Below are 18,553 nucleotides of genomic sequence, written 5' to 3'. Positions count from 1 at the left end.
GTGTGTTGTGTTGTTTTTATCTTGAAAGCTGTATTATGTTTCAGTGTGTTGTGTTTTATCTTGAAAGCTGTATTATGTTTAAGTGTGTTGTGTTTTATCTTGAAAGCTGTAATATGTTTCAGTGTGTTGTGTTTTATCTTGAAAGCTGTATTATGTTTCAGTGTGTTGTGTTTTATCTTGAAAGCTGTATTATGTTTCAGTGTGTTATGTTTTATCTTGAAAGCTGTATTATGTTTCACTGTGTTGCGTTGTGTTTTATCTTGAAAGCTGTATTATGTTTCAGTGTGTTGCGTTGTGTTTTATCTTGAAAGCTGTATTATGTTTCAGTGTGTTGTGTTTTATCTTGAAAGCTGTATTATGTTTCAGTGTGTTGCGTTGTGTTTTATCTTGAAAGCTGTATTATGTTTCAGTGTGTTGCGTTGTGTTTTATCTTGAAAGCTGTATTATGTTTCAGTGTGTTGTGTTTTATCTTGAAAGCTGTATTATGTTTCAGTGTGTTGCGTTGTGTTTTATCTTGAAAGCTGTAATATGTTTCAGTGTGTTGTGTTGTGTTTTATCTTGAAAGCTGTATTATGTTTCAGTGTGTTGTGTTGTGTTTTATCTTGAAAGCTCTGTGTGTGTGTGTGTGTGTGTGTGTGTGTGTGTGTGTGTGTGATGCATTCACTGCGAAATTCGCATGCGAAGCTTTTTCAGTGAAGTGTGTGTCTTAAAATCTGATCCACTGTACCACCTACTCGGTTAGTCAACCGTGCTGCCAGCTTTGTCGCGTGACCGAAGCACTTTTTTTTTTACCTCGGAGGGAAAGGGATGTGATGTGTGTGTGTGTGTGTGTGTGGACGGGGGTGGATGAGGGGAGGGGGGGGGGGCTGAAGGCATAGCTAGCTAGGGACTGAGAGGTAGGGGGGGTGGGGTGGGGGTGGGGGGTACAGCAAGCATCCCTGTCGAGCGGCTGGATCACACGTGCACGAACATTTTGCCAACTGTTGGCACGAATGTCGGACCCTACCCTCCGCCACCATTACCGGGGTCAATTGCCAAGGATGATGACAGGCTGCCCAGTGGTGGAAACGCTGCTTTCGCGTGGCGGCCACTTTCGGCGAGTAGCGAGAAACAAAGAGACGGGGACAGAGGGAGGGAGGGGTGTGTGTGACACGGAGGAAGAAGGGAGGTGGAGGACAGAGGAGCGAGGTGAGGGGAGGGAAGAGGGAAAGAGAGGGGGGGGGAGAGAGATAGAAAGAGGGAGGGAGAGGCTGAGAGAGGTACAGAGACAGAAGAGGTTGAGATAATGACAGAGAGAGAGATGGAGAGAGAGAGAGAGAGATAGATAGAGAGAGAGAGAGAGAGAGAGAGAGAGAGAGAGAATGAATGAATAAATGAATGAATGAATGAATCTTTATTTCAATAATAATAATAATGGATACTTATATAGCACACTATCCAGAAATCTGCTCTAGGTGCTATACAAAAACGTTTTGTTAACATAAAATATTACATCTATGTTACATACACACACCAAAATGTGACTACACACACACACACACACACACGCGCGCGCGCGCGCGCACACACACACACACGCACACACACTGCATACATACATTTTAACAATACATGAGTATCTAACAGCTACCCTAACACATACGCACACATAGGCAGACACAAACTTACATAAACTCACGCACACACAATACACATTCATATACATGCATGTAGAAAATGTCAGAGTGGATAGCTTATAGTCTATTCGATCAGAAACAGGCAACCAGTGGAGAGACTGAAGGAGAGGAGAAACATGGTCAAATTTAGAAGTTCTGCAGATGAGTCTGGCAGCGTTATTTTCCAACGGTGAAGACATTAACACTTTGGCCGACTTACACATCTGCCGTTGATCTAAGAGACACACAAACACATACGCAGAGAGAGAGAGAGAGAGAGAGAGAGAGAGAGAGAGAGAGAGAGAACGAACAAACGAACGAACGAACGAACGAAATTTTATTTTACGAGGGTAAAAGAGTAAGCACAAAGTACTTGTTTACATCCAGCCCTCTGGGCAAGAATAAGAACTGAAAAAAAGAAGCGAGAGTCAATTCACAACACCAACGTCAAAATTACACAAACATGTGCAAACATAAACATAGAACTTATGTACAATACAATATCGCGATAGATGAATAACAACGAGGACAATAGGGTAGGGGCGTGGTGGAGAGCGGAAGGAAGAATGGACAAGGGGAAGAGAAAAGAAGGAAGGGGAGGCTGACTGAACAGACAGATATAGTGACAGTGACAGTGGAGACAGACATAGAGAGAGACTGACAGGGGAGGAGAAAGGTGTATATATATTGACAATCTATACATGTTTGTTGTTTATAATTGATATGTGTCACATAATCACATGTTTTTCGATAAATGTGCACGATATATGTTTTTAAAGTTAGGGATGCTTTTTACAGTGTTTACATTGAGGCAGGATAATATTTCATTCCATAAACAGCCCCCTGAATAAGACAGACTAGATTTAAAAAGATCGATCTTTGGAAGTGGCACCATAACTTTATGAACATGACGATGCGTGTTGGTTACAAATTTATTCTTTAGTAAGGGGGGAGCAAATCCAGACATGATTTTGAACATAAATAGACCTTTGTTAAATAGAAGTTTTGTTTTCAGTGGGGGGATATCGAGAGCTTTATAATCAGATATAGTCAATGATGAAGATTTTAAAAGAATCACTTTTACAGCTCTTCTATGCAGACTCAATAGAGTCCCACACTGTCGAAGCATAGTTAATGTGTGATTCTATATAAGCACTGACAAATAGCTTTTGGCAGTGAAGATACAAAAAGTGTTTAATTCTAGACAGTTGATAGATATTCTTTTTGATACCTGTTTGCCTAACAGAGAAATATGATGTGACCATGACAAATTATTATCGATAGTGATGGCAAGGATTTTATGGTGGTCAACTTCTTCAATCTTGTCGCCTTTGATGAAAATAGGCCAACAGTTTATGGACATATTTTGACGTTTTTGCCTTGTTGTGATTATTAGGAATTTTGTTGTTTTTTAGGATGGAGACACATGTGGTTTAGTTCGGACCATTCAATCAATTGGTCAATACTTTCCTGAAGAGAAAGAGACACGATACTTTGGTTAGTGTGACCAGTATGAATGGTGGTGTCATCAGCAAACAGTTCAGAGAGAGAGAGAGGGAGAAGGATAGAGAACGGGAAGAAAGGCGCGGGGGGTGGGGGGTGGGGGGGTATATACAGACAGAGGGAAGGAAAGGTAGACAGAAATAGAGAGAGGGAGAGGGAGATATAGGCTTCGGGGTGGGGGGTGGGGTGGGGCTGTAGACATACCAATAGACAGCCAAACTGAGAGAGAGAGAGAGAGAGAGAGAGAGAGAGAGAGAGAACACTGAACTGCTAATGTCATTAGCTGAAAAGCTCTGGTGACATAGTAGGTACTAATCAGAACAAAATGGTGCAAAATAGATAAAAATGGAGCAGAAAGAAAAAAAACAAAATTGAAACGACAAACTAATAGAAGATTTGCGACACTTTGGCACTTTGTCATTAGTTTAAAGTACATGTGACAGGGGGGTAATGTGCCTTTTTTCAGTCGTTCGTCTCCAAGGAGAGAGACAGACAGACAAATAAACACAGACAGACAGACACAGACACAGAGAGACACACACAGAGAGATAGATACATGTGTACATAGATGGATATGAAATAGATATATATAGACAGATACATAGATACTTAAATATCTAAATACTTAGATACATAGATAAATAGAGTCAGAGACAGACAACGGTCTTCTAGCACTGTTAGGTGATAGACATTTCAATCTATACACACACTTAGTTGCGGCAGAAACTAATCAACATCCTCGGGGACAAAAATCAATTGATCAATGATCTCGTGCGCCTTACCGTGCGAATTCAAGTGCTTCTACGTCACAACGAATGAAGACAGAGAAAGACAACGCTTACGCACGCACACTCGCAAACACACACACACACACACACACACACACAGAGACTGACCATGAGCACTCTGGTGAGCAGCTCCACATCAAAGATGGCAGAGATGTTGAACATGTCTCTGAGCTCCTTCACCACAGCCTTCTGCTTCTTCAGGGAGCGTCTGTGTACACCATTCAATCAGTCAATCAACCACTCAGTCAATCAACCAGTCAAAGAGTCAGTCAATCAGTCAATCAACCAGTCAGTCAGTCAATCAACCAGTCAGTCAATCAACCAATCAGTCAGTCAATCAACCAGTCAGTCAATCAACCAGTCTGTCAACCAGTCAGTCAGTCAATCAACCAGTCAGTCAATCAATCAGTCTGTCAATCAGTCAATCAACCAGTCAGTCAGTCAGTCAATCAACCAGTCAGTCAATCAACCAGTCAGTCAATCAACCAGTCTGTCAATCAGTCAATCAACCAGTCTGTCAATCAATCAACCAGTCAATCAACCAGTAAGTCAATCAACCAACCAGTCAGTCAACTAGTCAGTCAATCAACCAGATAGATAGAGACGGACAGACAGACAGAGATCAATAGATAGATAGTAGATAGATAAATAGACGGACAGACAGACGGACACACAGACAGACAGAGATCAATAGATAGATAGTAGATAGATGAATACAGACGGACAGACAGACGGACAGAGATCAATAGATAGATAGTAGATAGACAGACAGACGGACAGACAGACAGACAAATAGGTCTCTCATTGAATTTGAATGTGGATGTAAACACATACTTATTTAAACAATCGTAAGTCATCTACCGGCCAACCAACCGACCGACCGACCGACCGACAGACAGACATAGACAGACAGACATAGACAGACAGACAGACACAGACAGACATAGAGACAGACAGACATAGACAGACAGACAAACATAGACAGACAGACGTACTTGCTCTGGTCGTGAGGGTTGTAGGTGTCGTAGAGCAGGGGAGACAACACGTGCTGTGACGACTTCCGGGTGGTGGCGTTCCTCTCCGCCAGTTTGAACTTGCCCATGAAACTCTGGGTGCACACAGCAAGCCTTTAGCCACACGCTTTCTTTTTCCTTCATTTAGTATTTTTCATTTTCTTACCTAGTCTTTTTCTTTCGTTCGTGGATTGCAGCTCCCACGTTCACTCGTATGTAACACGGGCGGCTTTTACGTGTATGACCGTTTTTGTCCAGTCATGTAGGCAGCCATACTCCGTTTTCCACGGGTGTGATTGCTGGGTATGATCTTGTTTTCCATAACCCACCGAACGCTGACATGGATTACATGGTCTTTAACGTGCGTATTTGATCATCTGTGCGCGTATACACAGGAAGGGGGTTGAGGCACAAGCGGGTCTGCACATTCTGTTGACCTGGGAGATCGGACAAATCTCCACTCAGGCTCCGTTACCGAGATTCGAACCAGGTACCCTGGGATGGAAAGTCCAACGCTTTGACCACTCGGCCAGTGCGCTTTATTTCACTTAACTGTGGGGAAGGTGGCAGCGTGGTTAAGACGCTTATCTGCCAATACAGTGTCCCTAGGGTTTAGGGTTCAAACCTCGGTTTCCTCCTTTCTCCCATGTCTGATCGGAAAACCAATTTGAACTTGCCCATCAAACTCTGGGTGCACACACTATGGTTTTAGCAAGGTGTTTTCTTTTTTTCTGTTCTTTTACTGAACTAGGAGGGAGGGGGCAGAGTGGCTTATCTGCTAGCACAGTGTTCGTGGGGTTCTGGGTTCCAGTCCTGGTCCCGTCCGTTGTCTCAAGTTTGATTTGGAAAACAATTTCAACTTGCCCATGAAGTTCCTGGTGCACACAGCAATGATTTTAGCAAGGTGCTTTCTTTTTTTCTTTCTTTCCTATTCCCCCCCTTCTTCTTCTAAATCTAGAAGGACGGTGGCAGAATGGTTAAGCTTATCTGCCGATAGAATGTTCGTGGGGTTCCGGGTTCAAACCCAGGTCTCGTCCTTTCTCCTAAGTTTGATTGGTAAATGGAACTGGACGTCTAGTCATTCGGAGGAGACGATGAATTGAGGTGTCGTGTGCAGCATGCACTTGGCGCACGAAAAGAAAACCAGTGGCAAAATATGTGTTGTTCTCTGGCAAAATTATGTAGGGAAAAAATCCACTCTGATCGGTACACAAATAATATATGCATGCACTCCATGCCTGACTGAGCGCGTTGGGTTAAGCTGCTGGTCAGGCGTCCGCCTGGGAGATGTGGTGGAGCGTATATGGATTGGTCCAAACATATACGTGGATGTGTGCAATGTACAATGCTGCATCTCTTGTACGTTACTGTGTCTCTTGTTTTCTGTTCTTCCTGAGGAAAAAAATGTCTTCACCAACAAGTTGGTATGGCAATTGTAAATGATTGTGAGTACAATACCAAAATGCTTTTCATAGCTGTATTAGTTACATGAAATAAGTAACATGTTCATTTGCGCCCAAGAGAAAGAAATCTGCATTGGTGCTTTGAGCCTCGCCGACCACTAAGACCATCGCCACGTTAGCTTCCACTTCAAGTCAAGCGGAAAATAATACAATAAAAATCTTATCACCGCATCAATCTTTTCACTCAATTTTTAAAAAAAACCCAACATCTTCCAGAATTAAAAACACTCAAACTTGATTAAAAATGTTCATTTCTTTTAAGAAGCCCAAATTCTTTATTCTATTTATAGTTTGTTCAGCCAAGATGATGATATTAGACTGAATATAGATATTATCATTATCATTACTGTTATCATTATTATAATCATTACTTTTATTATCATGACTTAGAAATCCATATTTCTGCAAATCAATGGCAGGGGAAGAATGATTCAACTGAAAAGGGTGGGGTGGGGGGTTAGATGGAGGGGGTAGGGGACTGAGGAAGGAAGAGACAGAACAGAATGTGGAACAGATAGAGTACACAATGTAACATGGAGAGGGCGGGTGGCAGTGATTGCAGAAAGAAAAACATCACATTGGAAGCGCGTGTGTGTGAGAGAGGAGGGGTGGGGGAGCGGGATTAGGAGAGAAAAATAATCAATAATCAAATATTCAAGAAGTCCAACACTCACCTGCAAACGAAGGTTTCTCTGGTACGTCAGCAGTAAGTCCAGAACCTCCAGAGACCTGGAAATAATGGAAATACCAAATGTGACAGGTGAGATGCGAAGCGAAAAAAACTGCAGCACAAAATAGTGTGAAAAGCAAGACAGGAACTGTGGCCGTGCATTCCTGCAATGTTTTGTAATGACAGTCAGAGGTCAGAGGTTCTCCCCTATACCCAGATGTGCATTCCTGCAATGTTTTGTAATGACAATCAGAGGTCAGAGGTTCTCTATACCCAGATGTGCATTCTTGCAATGTTTTGTAATGACAGTCAGAGGTCAGAGGTTCTCCCCTATACCCAGATGTGCATTCCTGCAATGTTTTGTAATGACAGTCAGAGGTCAGAGGTTCTCTATACCAGATGTGCATTCCTGCAATGTTTTGTAATGACAGTCAGAGGTCAGAGGTTCTCCTCTATACCCAGATGTGCATTCCTGCAATGTTTTGTAATGACAATCAGAGGTCAGAGGTCAGAGGTTCTCCCCTATACCCAGATGTGCATTCCTGCAATGTTTTGTAATGACAGTCAGAGGTCAGAGGTTCTCCCCTATACCCAGATGTGCATTCCTGCAATGTTTTGTAATGACAGTCAGAGGTCAGATCTTCTCCCCTATACCCAGATGTGCATTCTTGCAATGTTTTGTAATGACAATCAGAGGTCAGATCTTCTCCCCTATACCCAGATGTGCATTCCTGCAATGTTTTGTAATGACAATCAGAGGTCAGAGGTTCTCTATACCAGATGTGCATTCTTGCAATGTTTTGTAATGACAATCAGAGGTCAGAGGTTCTCTATACCCAGATGTGCATTCTTGCAATGTTTTGTAATGACAGTCAGAGGTCAGAGGTTCTCCTCTATACCCATATGTGCATTCTTGCAATGTTTTGTAATGACAATCAGAGGTCAGAGGTTCTCCTCTATACCCATATGTGCATTCTTGCAATGTTTTGTAATGACAATCAGAGGTCAGAGGTTCTCTATACCAGATGTGCATTCTTGCAATGTTTTGTAATGACAGTCAGAGGTCAGAGGTTCTCCCCTATACCCAGATGTGCATTCTTGCAATGTTTTGTAATGACAGTCGGAGGTCGGAGTTTCTCTATACCTAGATATGCATTCCCGCAATGTTTTGTAATGACAATCAGAAGACGGAGTTTCTCTATACCTAGATATTCGTTCTTGTAATGTTTTGTAATGAAAATTTGTGGTCAAGAGGTTCTCTGCTACAGGTAACCATGTAAGCCGGTACCAGTAACGTGCTGCGTGTGGGGAGTAATCCCAACAAGACAATCCCATCTGGAGCGGGATGGCCTCTGCCAGGTGTGACTTTGTCAAGGCACGGTGGGGAGTAATCCCAACAAGACAATCCCATCTGGAGCGGGATGGCCTCTGCCAGGTGTGACTTGGTCAAGGCACGGTGGGGAGTAATCCCAACAAGACAATCCCATCTGGAGCGGGATGGCCTCTGCCAGGTGTGACTTGGTCAAGGCACGGTGGGGAGTAATCCCAACAAGACAATCCCATCTGGAGAGGGACGGCCTCTGCCAGGTGTGACTTGGTCAAGACACGGTGGGGAGTAATCCCAACAAGACAATCCCATCTGGAGCGGGATGGCCTCTGCCAGGTGTGACTTTGTCAAGACACGGTGGGGAGTAATCCCAACAAGACAATCCCATCTGGAGCGGGATGGCCCTGCCAGGTGTGACTTGGTCAAGACACGGTGGGGAGTAATCCCAACAAGACAATCCCATCTGGAGAGGGACGGCCTCTGCCAGGTGTGACTTGGTCAAGACACGGTGGGGAGTAATCCCAACAAGACAATCCCATCTGGAGAGGGACGGCTTCTGCCAGGTGTGACTTGGTCAAGACACGGTGGGGAGTAATCCCAACAAGACAATCCCATCTGGAGAGAGATGGCCCTGCCAGGTGTGACTCGGTCAAGACACGCCACATCAAGAAAGGAATGAAAACCACGTGCAGAGACCCGGGCTTTAACACTCAGTCGACAGACCTGGACGGAATCTGGTGAACGGTTCTTCTGTGCGGCGCCCCAATGACTTGACACTGAGGAGGAGAATGAAGGAGAATGAAGGAGGAGAAGGGAGGAACAGGAGCTGAAGAAGAAGAATAGAACAGAACAGAAAAGAATAGAATAGAATGTCTTTATTACCAAGAGTACCGGGGTCACAAGGAATATTGGGGGGGGGGGGGGGGGGGGATAGTACATAACAAGATACGAACATAAATTGAAAATCATACACAGACACAGTAGAAATTAGGATAATACAAGTGCAAATCAATATAAAAACTTGTACATACTCACACATGCACGTACTGCCCCCCCCCCCCCCCACACACACACACACATGCACGACGCACACACACATGCAAACGCACACACACACTCTCTCTCTCTCTCTCTCTCTCACACGCACACACACAAACACACACACACGTTTGAACAGAACCCGCATATTATATGTGGATGGGGATGATGACTAGATCTTCAGGTAGATGGTTGCTGAAGAAAGGAAGGAAGGAAGAAAAAGGAGGAGGAGGAAGAGGAGGAAGGAAGGAAGGAGGACGAGGAGGAGGAGGAGGAGGAGAGAAGAAGAAGAAGAAGAAGAAGAAGAAGAAGAAGAAGAAAGGAAGGAAGGAAGGAAGGAAGGAAGAAGAAGAAAGAGGGAAGAAGGAAGAAGAAGAAGGGAGGAGGAGCAGAGGAAGAAGAAGACGATGATGATGATGATGATGATGATGATGATGATGACGACGACGACGACGACGATGATGATGATGACGATGACGACGATGATGATGATACAAACGAAGGAGACACTGGAAAGAAAAACCGACTCACTGGAATTTCGCGTTGACGATGGCCTCAGTCTCGGCACTCTTCTCGTAGCGGTCCTGGTGCTGGAACTGGTGCACCTGCTTCATCAGGTCTTTGCTGTAACCTGCCGTACGTGCAACACCAGATGAGTGCTGCAGTGTTGTGTTGTGCTGTGCTGTGCAGCGTTGTGCTGTGCAGTGCAGTGTTGTGTTGTGTTGTGTTGTGGTGTGTTGTGGTGTGGTGTGGTGTGTTGTGTTGTGGTGTGCTGTGGTGTGCTGTGGTGTGGTGTGGTGTGCTGTGCTGTGCTGTGCAGTGTTGTGCTGTGCGGCACTGTGCGGTGTTGTGCTCTGGTGTGCTGTGCTCTATTGTTCTGTGCTGTGCTGTGCTGTGCTGTGCTGTGCTGTTCTGTGCTATTCTGTATTGTTCTGTGCTATTCTGTATTGTTCTGTGCTGTGCTGTGCTGTTCTGTGCTATTCTGTATTGTTCTGTGCTATTCTCTATTGTTCTGTGCTGTGCTGTATTGTTCTGTGCTGTGCTGTGCTGTATTGTTCTGTGCTGTGCTGTATTGTTCTGTGCTGTGCTGTGCTGTATTGTTCTGTGCTGTGCTGTGCTGTATTGTTCTGTGCTGTGCTGTATTGTTCTGTGCTGTGCTGTATTGTTCAGTGCTGTGCTGTATTGTTCAGTGCTGTGCTGTATTGTTCTGTGCTGTGCTGTATTGTTCAGTGCTGTGCTGTATTGTTCTGTGCTGTGCTGTATTGTTCAGTGCTGTGCTGTATTGTTCTGTGCTGTGCTGTGCTGTATTGTTCTGTGCTGTGCTGTATTGTTCTGTGCTGTATTGTTCTGTGCTGTGCTGTATTGTTCAGTGCTGTGCTGTATTGTTCAGTGCTATGCTGTATTGTTCTGTGCTGTGCTGTATTGTTCAGTGCTGTGCTGTATTGTTCTGTGCTGTGCTGTATTGTTCTGTGCTGTGCTGTGCTGTATTGTTCTGTGCTGTGCTGTATTGTTCTGTGCTGTGCTGTGCTGTGCTGTATTGTTCTGTGCTGTGCTGTATTGTTCTGTGCTGTGCTGTATTGTTCTGTGCTGTGCTGTGCTGTATTGTTCTGTGCTGTGCTGTATTGTTCTGTGCTATGCTGTATTGTTCTGTGCTGTGCTGTGCTGTGCTGTATTGTTCTGTGCTGTGCTGTATTGTTCTGTGCTGTGCTGTATTGTTCTGTGCTGTGCTGTGCTGTATTGTTCTGTGCTGTGCTGTGCTGTATTGTGCTGTGCTGTGCTGTATTGTTCTGTGCTGTGCTGTGCTGTGCTGTATTGTTCAGTGCTATGCTGTATTGTTCTGTGCTATGCTGTATTGTTCTGTGCTGTGCTGTGCTGTATTGTTCTGTGCTGTGCTGTGCTGTGTTGTATTGTTCTGTGCTATGCTGTATTGTTCTGTGCTATGCTGTATTGTTCTGTGCTATGCTGTATTGTTCTGTGCTGTGCTGTTCTGCATTGTTCTATGCTATGCTGTTCTGTGCTGTGGTGTGCTGTTCTGTATTCCTTGCGTCTGTCCACCAAAGCAGTCACTGACTCCCTCTCTCTCTCTCTCACACACACACACACACGCACTCACACACACACATACACACGCACGTACGCACACACACACACACACACACACACACACACACACACGTCGCTATCCACACTCAGTGGAGTGATGGGCTGGAGGTAACGCGTCCGTCTTGGAAGCGAGAGTATCTGAGCGCGCTGGTTCGAATCACGGCTCAGCCGCCGATATTTTCTCCCCCTCCACTAACCTTGAGGAGTGGTCTGGACGCTAGTCATTCGGATGAGACGATAAACCGAGGTCTCTTGTGCTAGCATGCACTTATCGCACGTAAAGAACCCACGGCAACAAAAGGGTTGTTCCTGGCAAAATTATGTAGAAAAATCCACTTCGATGGGAAAAACAAACAAACTGCACGCAGGAAACAAAACACACAAAAAATGGGTGGCACTGCAGTGTAGCGACGCGCTCACCCTGGGGAGAGCAGCCTGAATTTCACACAGAGAAATGTGCTGTGATAAAAAGAAAAGAAATACAAACACTCTAACCCTTCCCCTCATCCCGGACCCGGACCCCACCCCACCCTCTGTACCTTTGTCCTTGTCCTTGGGGAAGTCCTTGACCCCACCCCACCCTCTGTACCTTTGTCCTTGTCCTTGGGGAAGGGGAAGTCCTTGACCCCACCCTCTGTACCTTTCTCCTTGTCCTTGGGGAAGGGGAAGGGGAAGTCCTTGACCCCACCCCACCCTCTGTACCTTTGTCCTTGGGGAAGGGGAAGTCCTTGACCCCACCCCACCCTCTGTACATTTGTCCTTGTCCTTGGGGAAGGGGAAGGGGAAGTCCTTGACCCCACCCCACCCTCTGTACCTTTCTCCTTGTCCTTGGGGAAGGGGAAGTCCCTGACCCCACCCCACCCTCTGTACCTTTGTCCTTGTCCTTGGGGAAGGGGAAGTCCCTGACCCCACCCCACCCTCTGTACCTTTGTCCTTGGGGAAGGGGAAGTCCTTGACCCCACCCCACCCTCTGTACCTTTCTCCTTGTCCTTGGGGAAGGGGAAGTCCCTGACCCCACCCCACCCTCTGTACCTTTGTCCTTGGGGAAGGGGAAGTCCTTGACCCCACCCCACCCTCTGTACCTTTGTCCTTGTCCTTGGGGAAGGGGAAGTCCCTGACCCCACCCCACCCTCTGTACCTTTGTCCTTGTCCTTGGGGAAGGGGAAGTCCCTGACCCCACCCCACCCTCTGTACCTTTCTCCTTGTCCTTGGGGAAGGGGAAGTCCCTGACCCCACCCCACCCTCTGTACCTTTGTCCTTGTCCTTGGGGAAGGGGAAGTCCCTGACCCCACCCCACCCTCTGTACCTTTGTCCTTGGGGAAGGGGAAGTCCTTGACCCCACCCCACCCTCTGTACCTTTGTCCTTGTCCTTGGGGAAGGGGAAGTCCTTGCGGCCGTCCAGCAGACTCAGCATGGGAGGCAACAACTGCTGCACGTCCTCCCAGTCCTGATAGTAGCCGAACTTGACCAGGTGGTACAGGAGGCGAAGGACCTTATGACAGTAGAGAGAGGAGTCATCCTTTACCAGTCTCTCGTGGGTATGTTGTAGGTGTGGATTGCTGTGCTTTTTCATCACCCTCCACCCCCCTGACGGGCCGAAACGACTGAATCAACTTTGCCATGAAATGTTCCCCACGATGGGTTTCTTAACTAAGTGTCAACTTTGCCATGAAATGTTCTACACGATGGGTTTCTTAAGTGTCAACTTTGCCATGAAATGTTCTACACGGTGGGTTTCTTTAGTGTCAACTTTGCCATGAAATGTTCTACACGGTGGGTTTCTTTAGTGTCAACTTTGCCATGAAATGTTCTCCACGGTGGGTTTCTTTAGTGTCAACTTTGCCATGAAATGTTCCCCACGGTGGGTTTCTTAAGTGTCAACTTTGCCATGAAATGTTCTACACGATGGGTTTCTTTAGTGTCAACTTTGCCATGAAATGTTCCCCACGGTGGGTTTCTTTAGTGTCAACTTTGCCATGAAATGTTCCCCACGGTGGGTTTCTTTAGTGTCAACTTTGCCATGAAATGTTCCCCACGGTGGGTTTCTTAAGTGTCAACTTTGCCATGAAATGTTCTACACGATGGGTTTCTTTAGTGTCAACTTTGCCATGAAATGTTCCCCACGGTGGGTTTCTTTAGTGTCAACTTTGCCATGAAATGTTCCCCACGGTGGGTTTCTTTAGTGTCAACTTTGCCATGAAATGTTCCCCACGATGGGTTTCTTAAGTGTCAACTTTGCCATGAAATGTTCCCCACGGTGGGTTTCTTTAGTGTCAACTTTGCCATGAAATGTTCCCCACGGTGGGTTTCTTAACTAAGTGTCAACTTTGCCATGAAATGTTCCCCACGATGGGTTTCTTAAGTGTCAACTTTGCCATGAAATGTTCTACACGGTGGGTTTCTTTAGTGTCAACTTTGCCATGAAATGTTCCCCACGATGGGTTTCTTTAGTGTCAACTTTGCCATGAAATGTTCTACACGGTGGGTTTCTTTAGTGTCAACTTTGCCATGAAATGTTCTACACGATGGGTTTCTTAACTAAGTGTCAACTTTGCCATGAAATGTTCCCCACGATGGGTTTCTTAACTAAGTGTCAACTTTGCCATGAAATGTTCCCCACGATGGGTTTCTTAAGTGTCAACTTTGCCATGAAATTTTCTCCACGATGGGTTTCTTAACTAAGTGTCAACTTTGCCATGAAATGTTCCCCACGATGGGTTTCTTAAGTGTCAACTTTGCCATGAAATTTTCTGCACGATGGATTTCTTAACTAAGCGAGCGAGCGAGCGAGCGTGCGTGCGTGCGTGCGTGCGTGTGTGTTTTCCTCTGTGCTTTGTGTCTGACTGACGTGTTAATGTAAAGCGCTTTCAGAGGTTTGAAAACGTTACATAAAATGTACTCCTCCTCCCCCTCCTCCTCCTCCTTCTTTTCCTCCTCCTTCACATCTTATTATCTTCCTTTTCTTGTTCTTATCCTTCTTCTCCTTTTTCTCCTTCCGTCTTCACACAATCACCACCATCTTCATATTCTCCTTCATAACTTATCACCTTCTTTTCCTTCTTCTCCTCCTTCTCCTTATTTCCTTCTCCATAACATCAACATCTTCTTCTTCCCCCTTCATAACGTATTACCCCTTTCCTTCTTCCATCCTCCTCCTTATATTCTTTTCCTTCTCCACATCATCATCCATCATCATCCATTAATCATCAATCATCATCAATCAATCATCCATCATCTATTAATCATCAATCATCATCATCAATCATCCATCAATCATCATCATCAATCATCCATTAATCATCAATCAATCATACATTAATCATCAATCATTCATCCATTAATCATCATCAATCAATCATCCATTAATCACCAATCATCATCATCAATCAATCAATATCATCATCTTCTTTCTTCTTCCTCTCCTCCTCCTTCATCATCATTCGTGCCATCCTACCTGCTCGATCAGCATGTTGTGGCCAATCTCGGAAGCCACCATGTTGTTGTTCTCCGAGAGGAACTCGGTGATCCAGTCCCGCAGGACAGGGAAGATGGCCACCAGCTCCTTCACCACCTGTGGGAGGGGGGTGGGGGCGTTAGTTCACTTCGTTGTACACTCCACTGCTTTCTTTACAAGAAGCTTCGGAATGGACAATCCGAGTGTTGCCAGAGAAAAACAGAATAAACGAAAGCAAGAAAAGGCTGAACAGAAGAGGAATACGATACACAAGATAGAAAACAGATGGACGAACAAGAAGAAAAGAAGAAAGCAGAAGAAGAATGGACAAGAACAAAGAAGAAGAAAGAACCCAACGAGAAGAACAGAAGGAAGGAAGAAAGAAGAAGAAAGAAGAAGAAAGAGGGAGAAAGAAAGAAAAGAAGAAAAGAAGAGAAGAAGAAGAACAACAACAAAACGAAAGAAACACACAAAGGAAGGAAGGAAGGAAGGAAAGAAGTAAAAGAAGGAGGAGGACAAGAACGATAAAAAAAGGAAGGAAGGAAAGAAGAAGAAGAAGAAGAAGAACAACAACAACAACAACAAAAAGTAAGGAAGGAAGGAAAGAAGTAAAAGAAGGAGGAGGACAAGAACGATAAAAAAAAGGAAGGAAGGAAAGAAGAAGAAGAAGAAGAAGAAGAAGAAGAAGAAGAAGAAGAAGAAGAAGAAGAAGAAGAAGAAGAAGAAGAAAAACGAACAGCCTCTGCTTTCTCATCCTCTCCCTGTATGTCTGTCTGTGTCTCATTCTCTCTCTCCTTAACTCTGTCTCTCCCTGACCCCCACCCCACCTCTCTCTCTCTCTTCCTCTTTCTATGCCTCTCGCTTCCCACATCTCTTTTCCTCTCCCTGCCTATATATATATATATATATATATCTTTTTCTGCCTCTCTCTCTACATCTCCCTGTCTGTCTCTCTCTCTCCCTCTTTCTCTCCTGCATATCGCCACCCCCTCTCTCTTTCCCTCTCCCTGTCTGTCTCTCTCTCTCTCTCCCTGCCTCCCCCCTGGCTCCCTCCCCTCTCCATGCACCCCCCCCCCCCTCTACGTGCCCCTCCCCCTCTCTGCCTGTACTCACAAAGTCGGCCTGTGACTTCTCCTCATCCTTGGACCCCACGTAATCGTAGACGAAGCAGATGTTGGGGTGGTCCAGGACGGAGTAGTTGTTGCCCACGTCCACAAACAGACCTGTGCTCACACAGACGGCAAATAACTTAACACAAAACAGCAATCACAATTATGTCAGGTGAAACACACACAGCAAATCATTGGACTCCTTTGTGTGCATTTCCTCTCTCTTGTCCTGGAAATACACACACACACACACACACACACACACACACACACACACACACACACAGGCACACACACACTTAGAGAGAGAGAGAGAGAGAGAGAGAGAGAGAGAGAGAGAGAGAAAATGTGTCTGCAAATGTAGGGTAATCCAGTACATAACTCTCTCTCTCTCTCTCTCTCTCTCTCTCTCACACACACACACACACACACACACACACACACAGAGTAAGCAAGCCGTTCCAATAAGTGCAATTAGTGTTTATTATGGTTTGAGAGAAAAATGCATCTTCAAGTTCAGAGAAAAAAAAATCGGAAAGCTGAATAACTGTTTTGGATTAAAGTTTCTTTTTTTTCATAGAAAAATTTTGAACTTAACTTTTACTATCTGTCGTTTTGAATATAAATTATGAAACTTGTTTAGAATGAAATACTTTACGATCAAAACGGGAAAGTTCTCTTCGTGCAGTTAATATATTACTGAGGTGGGGTTGTTTAGAGCCCATTTCCTTCTGGACATATTTTTATTATTTTTTGTTTTTTTTTTCTCCTCAAATCAGCTTCTTTTCATAAAGTATTTCAACATTCTTACAGTAATCAATGGTACATACATGAATCGAAAATCACACAAACACAGGTACAGTTGGGCTTTTGACACATGCACATATACACGTAAGTGCACGTCTATGCACACACACACACACACACACACATACACACACACACACGTCCACCCCCCTCTCAACATCCCAGTCACACACACAGCATATCAACAAGTGTGCTCATTTCAATCAATCAGTCTGTCTATCCATACACACATACATACATACTGACATACATACATACTGCACATACATTTACATTACGTGAGTAGAACTTCTGTCTGTGTTCTATAAAGATGGCAATACTGCCGGCGTTCAGTATGTATTCTCTGTATTAAAACCTTTTTCTTTTCTTTTTTTTAAATAAATAATTTGGGTGAACAATTTGAGTGTAGTAGTAGAGAAACATTTTGCCCCAAAAATCCTTTCCGTCAGTATTCGAAGATACAGTATTTAAATATACGCTCGCGTGCGCGCGCGAACACATACACGCACGCACGCACACAAAAGATACACAAACCAACGGAAAGGGAACAGGGAGTTATGTGTGTGTGTGTGTGTGTGTGTGTGTGTGTATGTGTGTGTTGTGTGTGTGCGTGCGTGCGTGCGCGTGTGTGTGTTTGTGTGTGCGTGTGTGTGTGTGCGTGCGCGCGCGCGCGTGTGTGTGTGTGTGTGTGTGTGTGTGTGTGTGTGTGTGTGTGTGTGTGTGTGAGAGAGAGAGAGAGACTGTTCCCTCCCTCTCCCTCCTCTGTCTCTCGCTCTGTTTTCCTCTTCCGGTCTCTCTCTCTCTCTCTCTCCCTCCTTCCCTCCGTGGTGTATGTAGCTGCAGATCAGATTCATGGCATGGGCAGCTTCCTGGACCACACACCCACCCACACCTCTCCAGCTCTGTCTCGGTCTCTGGCCGTCCTCTCGGACTCCCTCTCTCTGTCTATATTATATTTCTATCTTCTTCCTCTCTCCCTCTCTCTGCCTATAATTATTATATCTCTATCTTCTACCCCTGTCACCCTACCCTCTTTTCCCTCTCTCTGTCTCTGTGTGTGTGTCTATATAATATCACTATCTTCTTTGTCTCTGTCGCCGTCTGTCAACCTCTTCTCTCTCTCTCTCTCTCTGTCAGTCTGTCTGTGTCTATATCATACACAGAAGAACTGTTCACCAGATGCCTCCAGGTCTGTTGTTTTGTGTGTCAAAGCCTGGGTCTCTGCGAAATAGGTTTTCCCGTCCATTCTACAATTTTTGTCCACCCATAGTTTTTGTGTGTGTTTATTTTTCTGTCTTCTTTTTCCCAGCATTGTCAGACACTCGGTTTCAGACAACTCAATGACAGTGCGGTGCCAGACCAGAAAGCCAGAAGCCATGAGAGCAGACGTAATAATTGTGCCCGCTGTCCAGTCTTGCCTTCTAATTTTGGGGGGTACTCTCAAAGCTCTCTCATTTAGCCGTCTGAAAGGCTTTGTGTTCTCCGTACTACTGAGTGCTGGGACAGCTCCGGGTTTATATCGACATCAATATATATCAATCTATCTATCTGTCTGCATGTCTGTCTGTTTGTCTGACTCTTTCATTACACACACACACACACACACACACACACACACACACA

The 18,553-nt window shown here is 45.0% G+C and overlaps 1 protein-coding gene across 4 annotated transcripts in view; it reads right to left on the bottom strand.

The window, feature by feature from the left end:
* The window catches only part of LOC143300857 (inositol 1,4,5-trisphosphate-gated calcium channel ITPR2-like), a 393,676-nt gene that overhangs the window by 92,499 nt on the left and 282,624 nt on the right, over positions 1–18,553 (bottom strand). For all 4 annotated transcript variants that reach the window (XM_076614816.1, XM_076614817.1, XM_076614818.1 and 1 more), the window contains 7 exons: positions 16,128–16,237; positions 15,015–15,131; positions 12,917–13,052; positions 9,989–10,088; positions 7,097–7,151; positions 4,942–5,054; positions 4,055–4,154 (listed from right to left, as the gene is read on the bottom strand). In XM_076614816.1, the coding sequence (XP_076470931.1) occupies positions 4,055–4,154; positions 4,942–5,054; positions 7,097–7,151; positions 9,989–10,088; positions 12,917–13,052; positions 15,015–15,131; positions 16,128–16,237 (731 nt within the window). The remainder of the gene's footprint in view (positions 1–4,054; positions 4,155–4,941; positions 5,055–7,096; positions 7,152–9,988; positions 10,089–12,916; positions 13,053–15,014; positions 15,132–16,127; positions 16,238–18,553) is intronic.

This window comes from Babylonia areolata, chromosome 26, assembly GCF_041734735.1.
Source record: "Babylonia areolata isolate BAREFJ2019XMU chromosome 26, ASM4173473v1, whole genome shotgun sequence".
Lineage (NCBI taxonomy): Eukaryota > Metazoa > Mollusca > Gastropoda > Neogastropoda > Buccinidae > Babylonia > Babylonia areolata.
The sequence above is the reverse complement of the archived record's forward strand: the minus strand, read 5'-3'. Positions and strand labels throughout refer to the sequence as shown.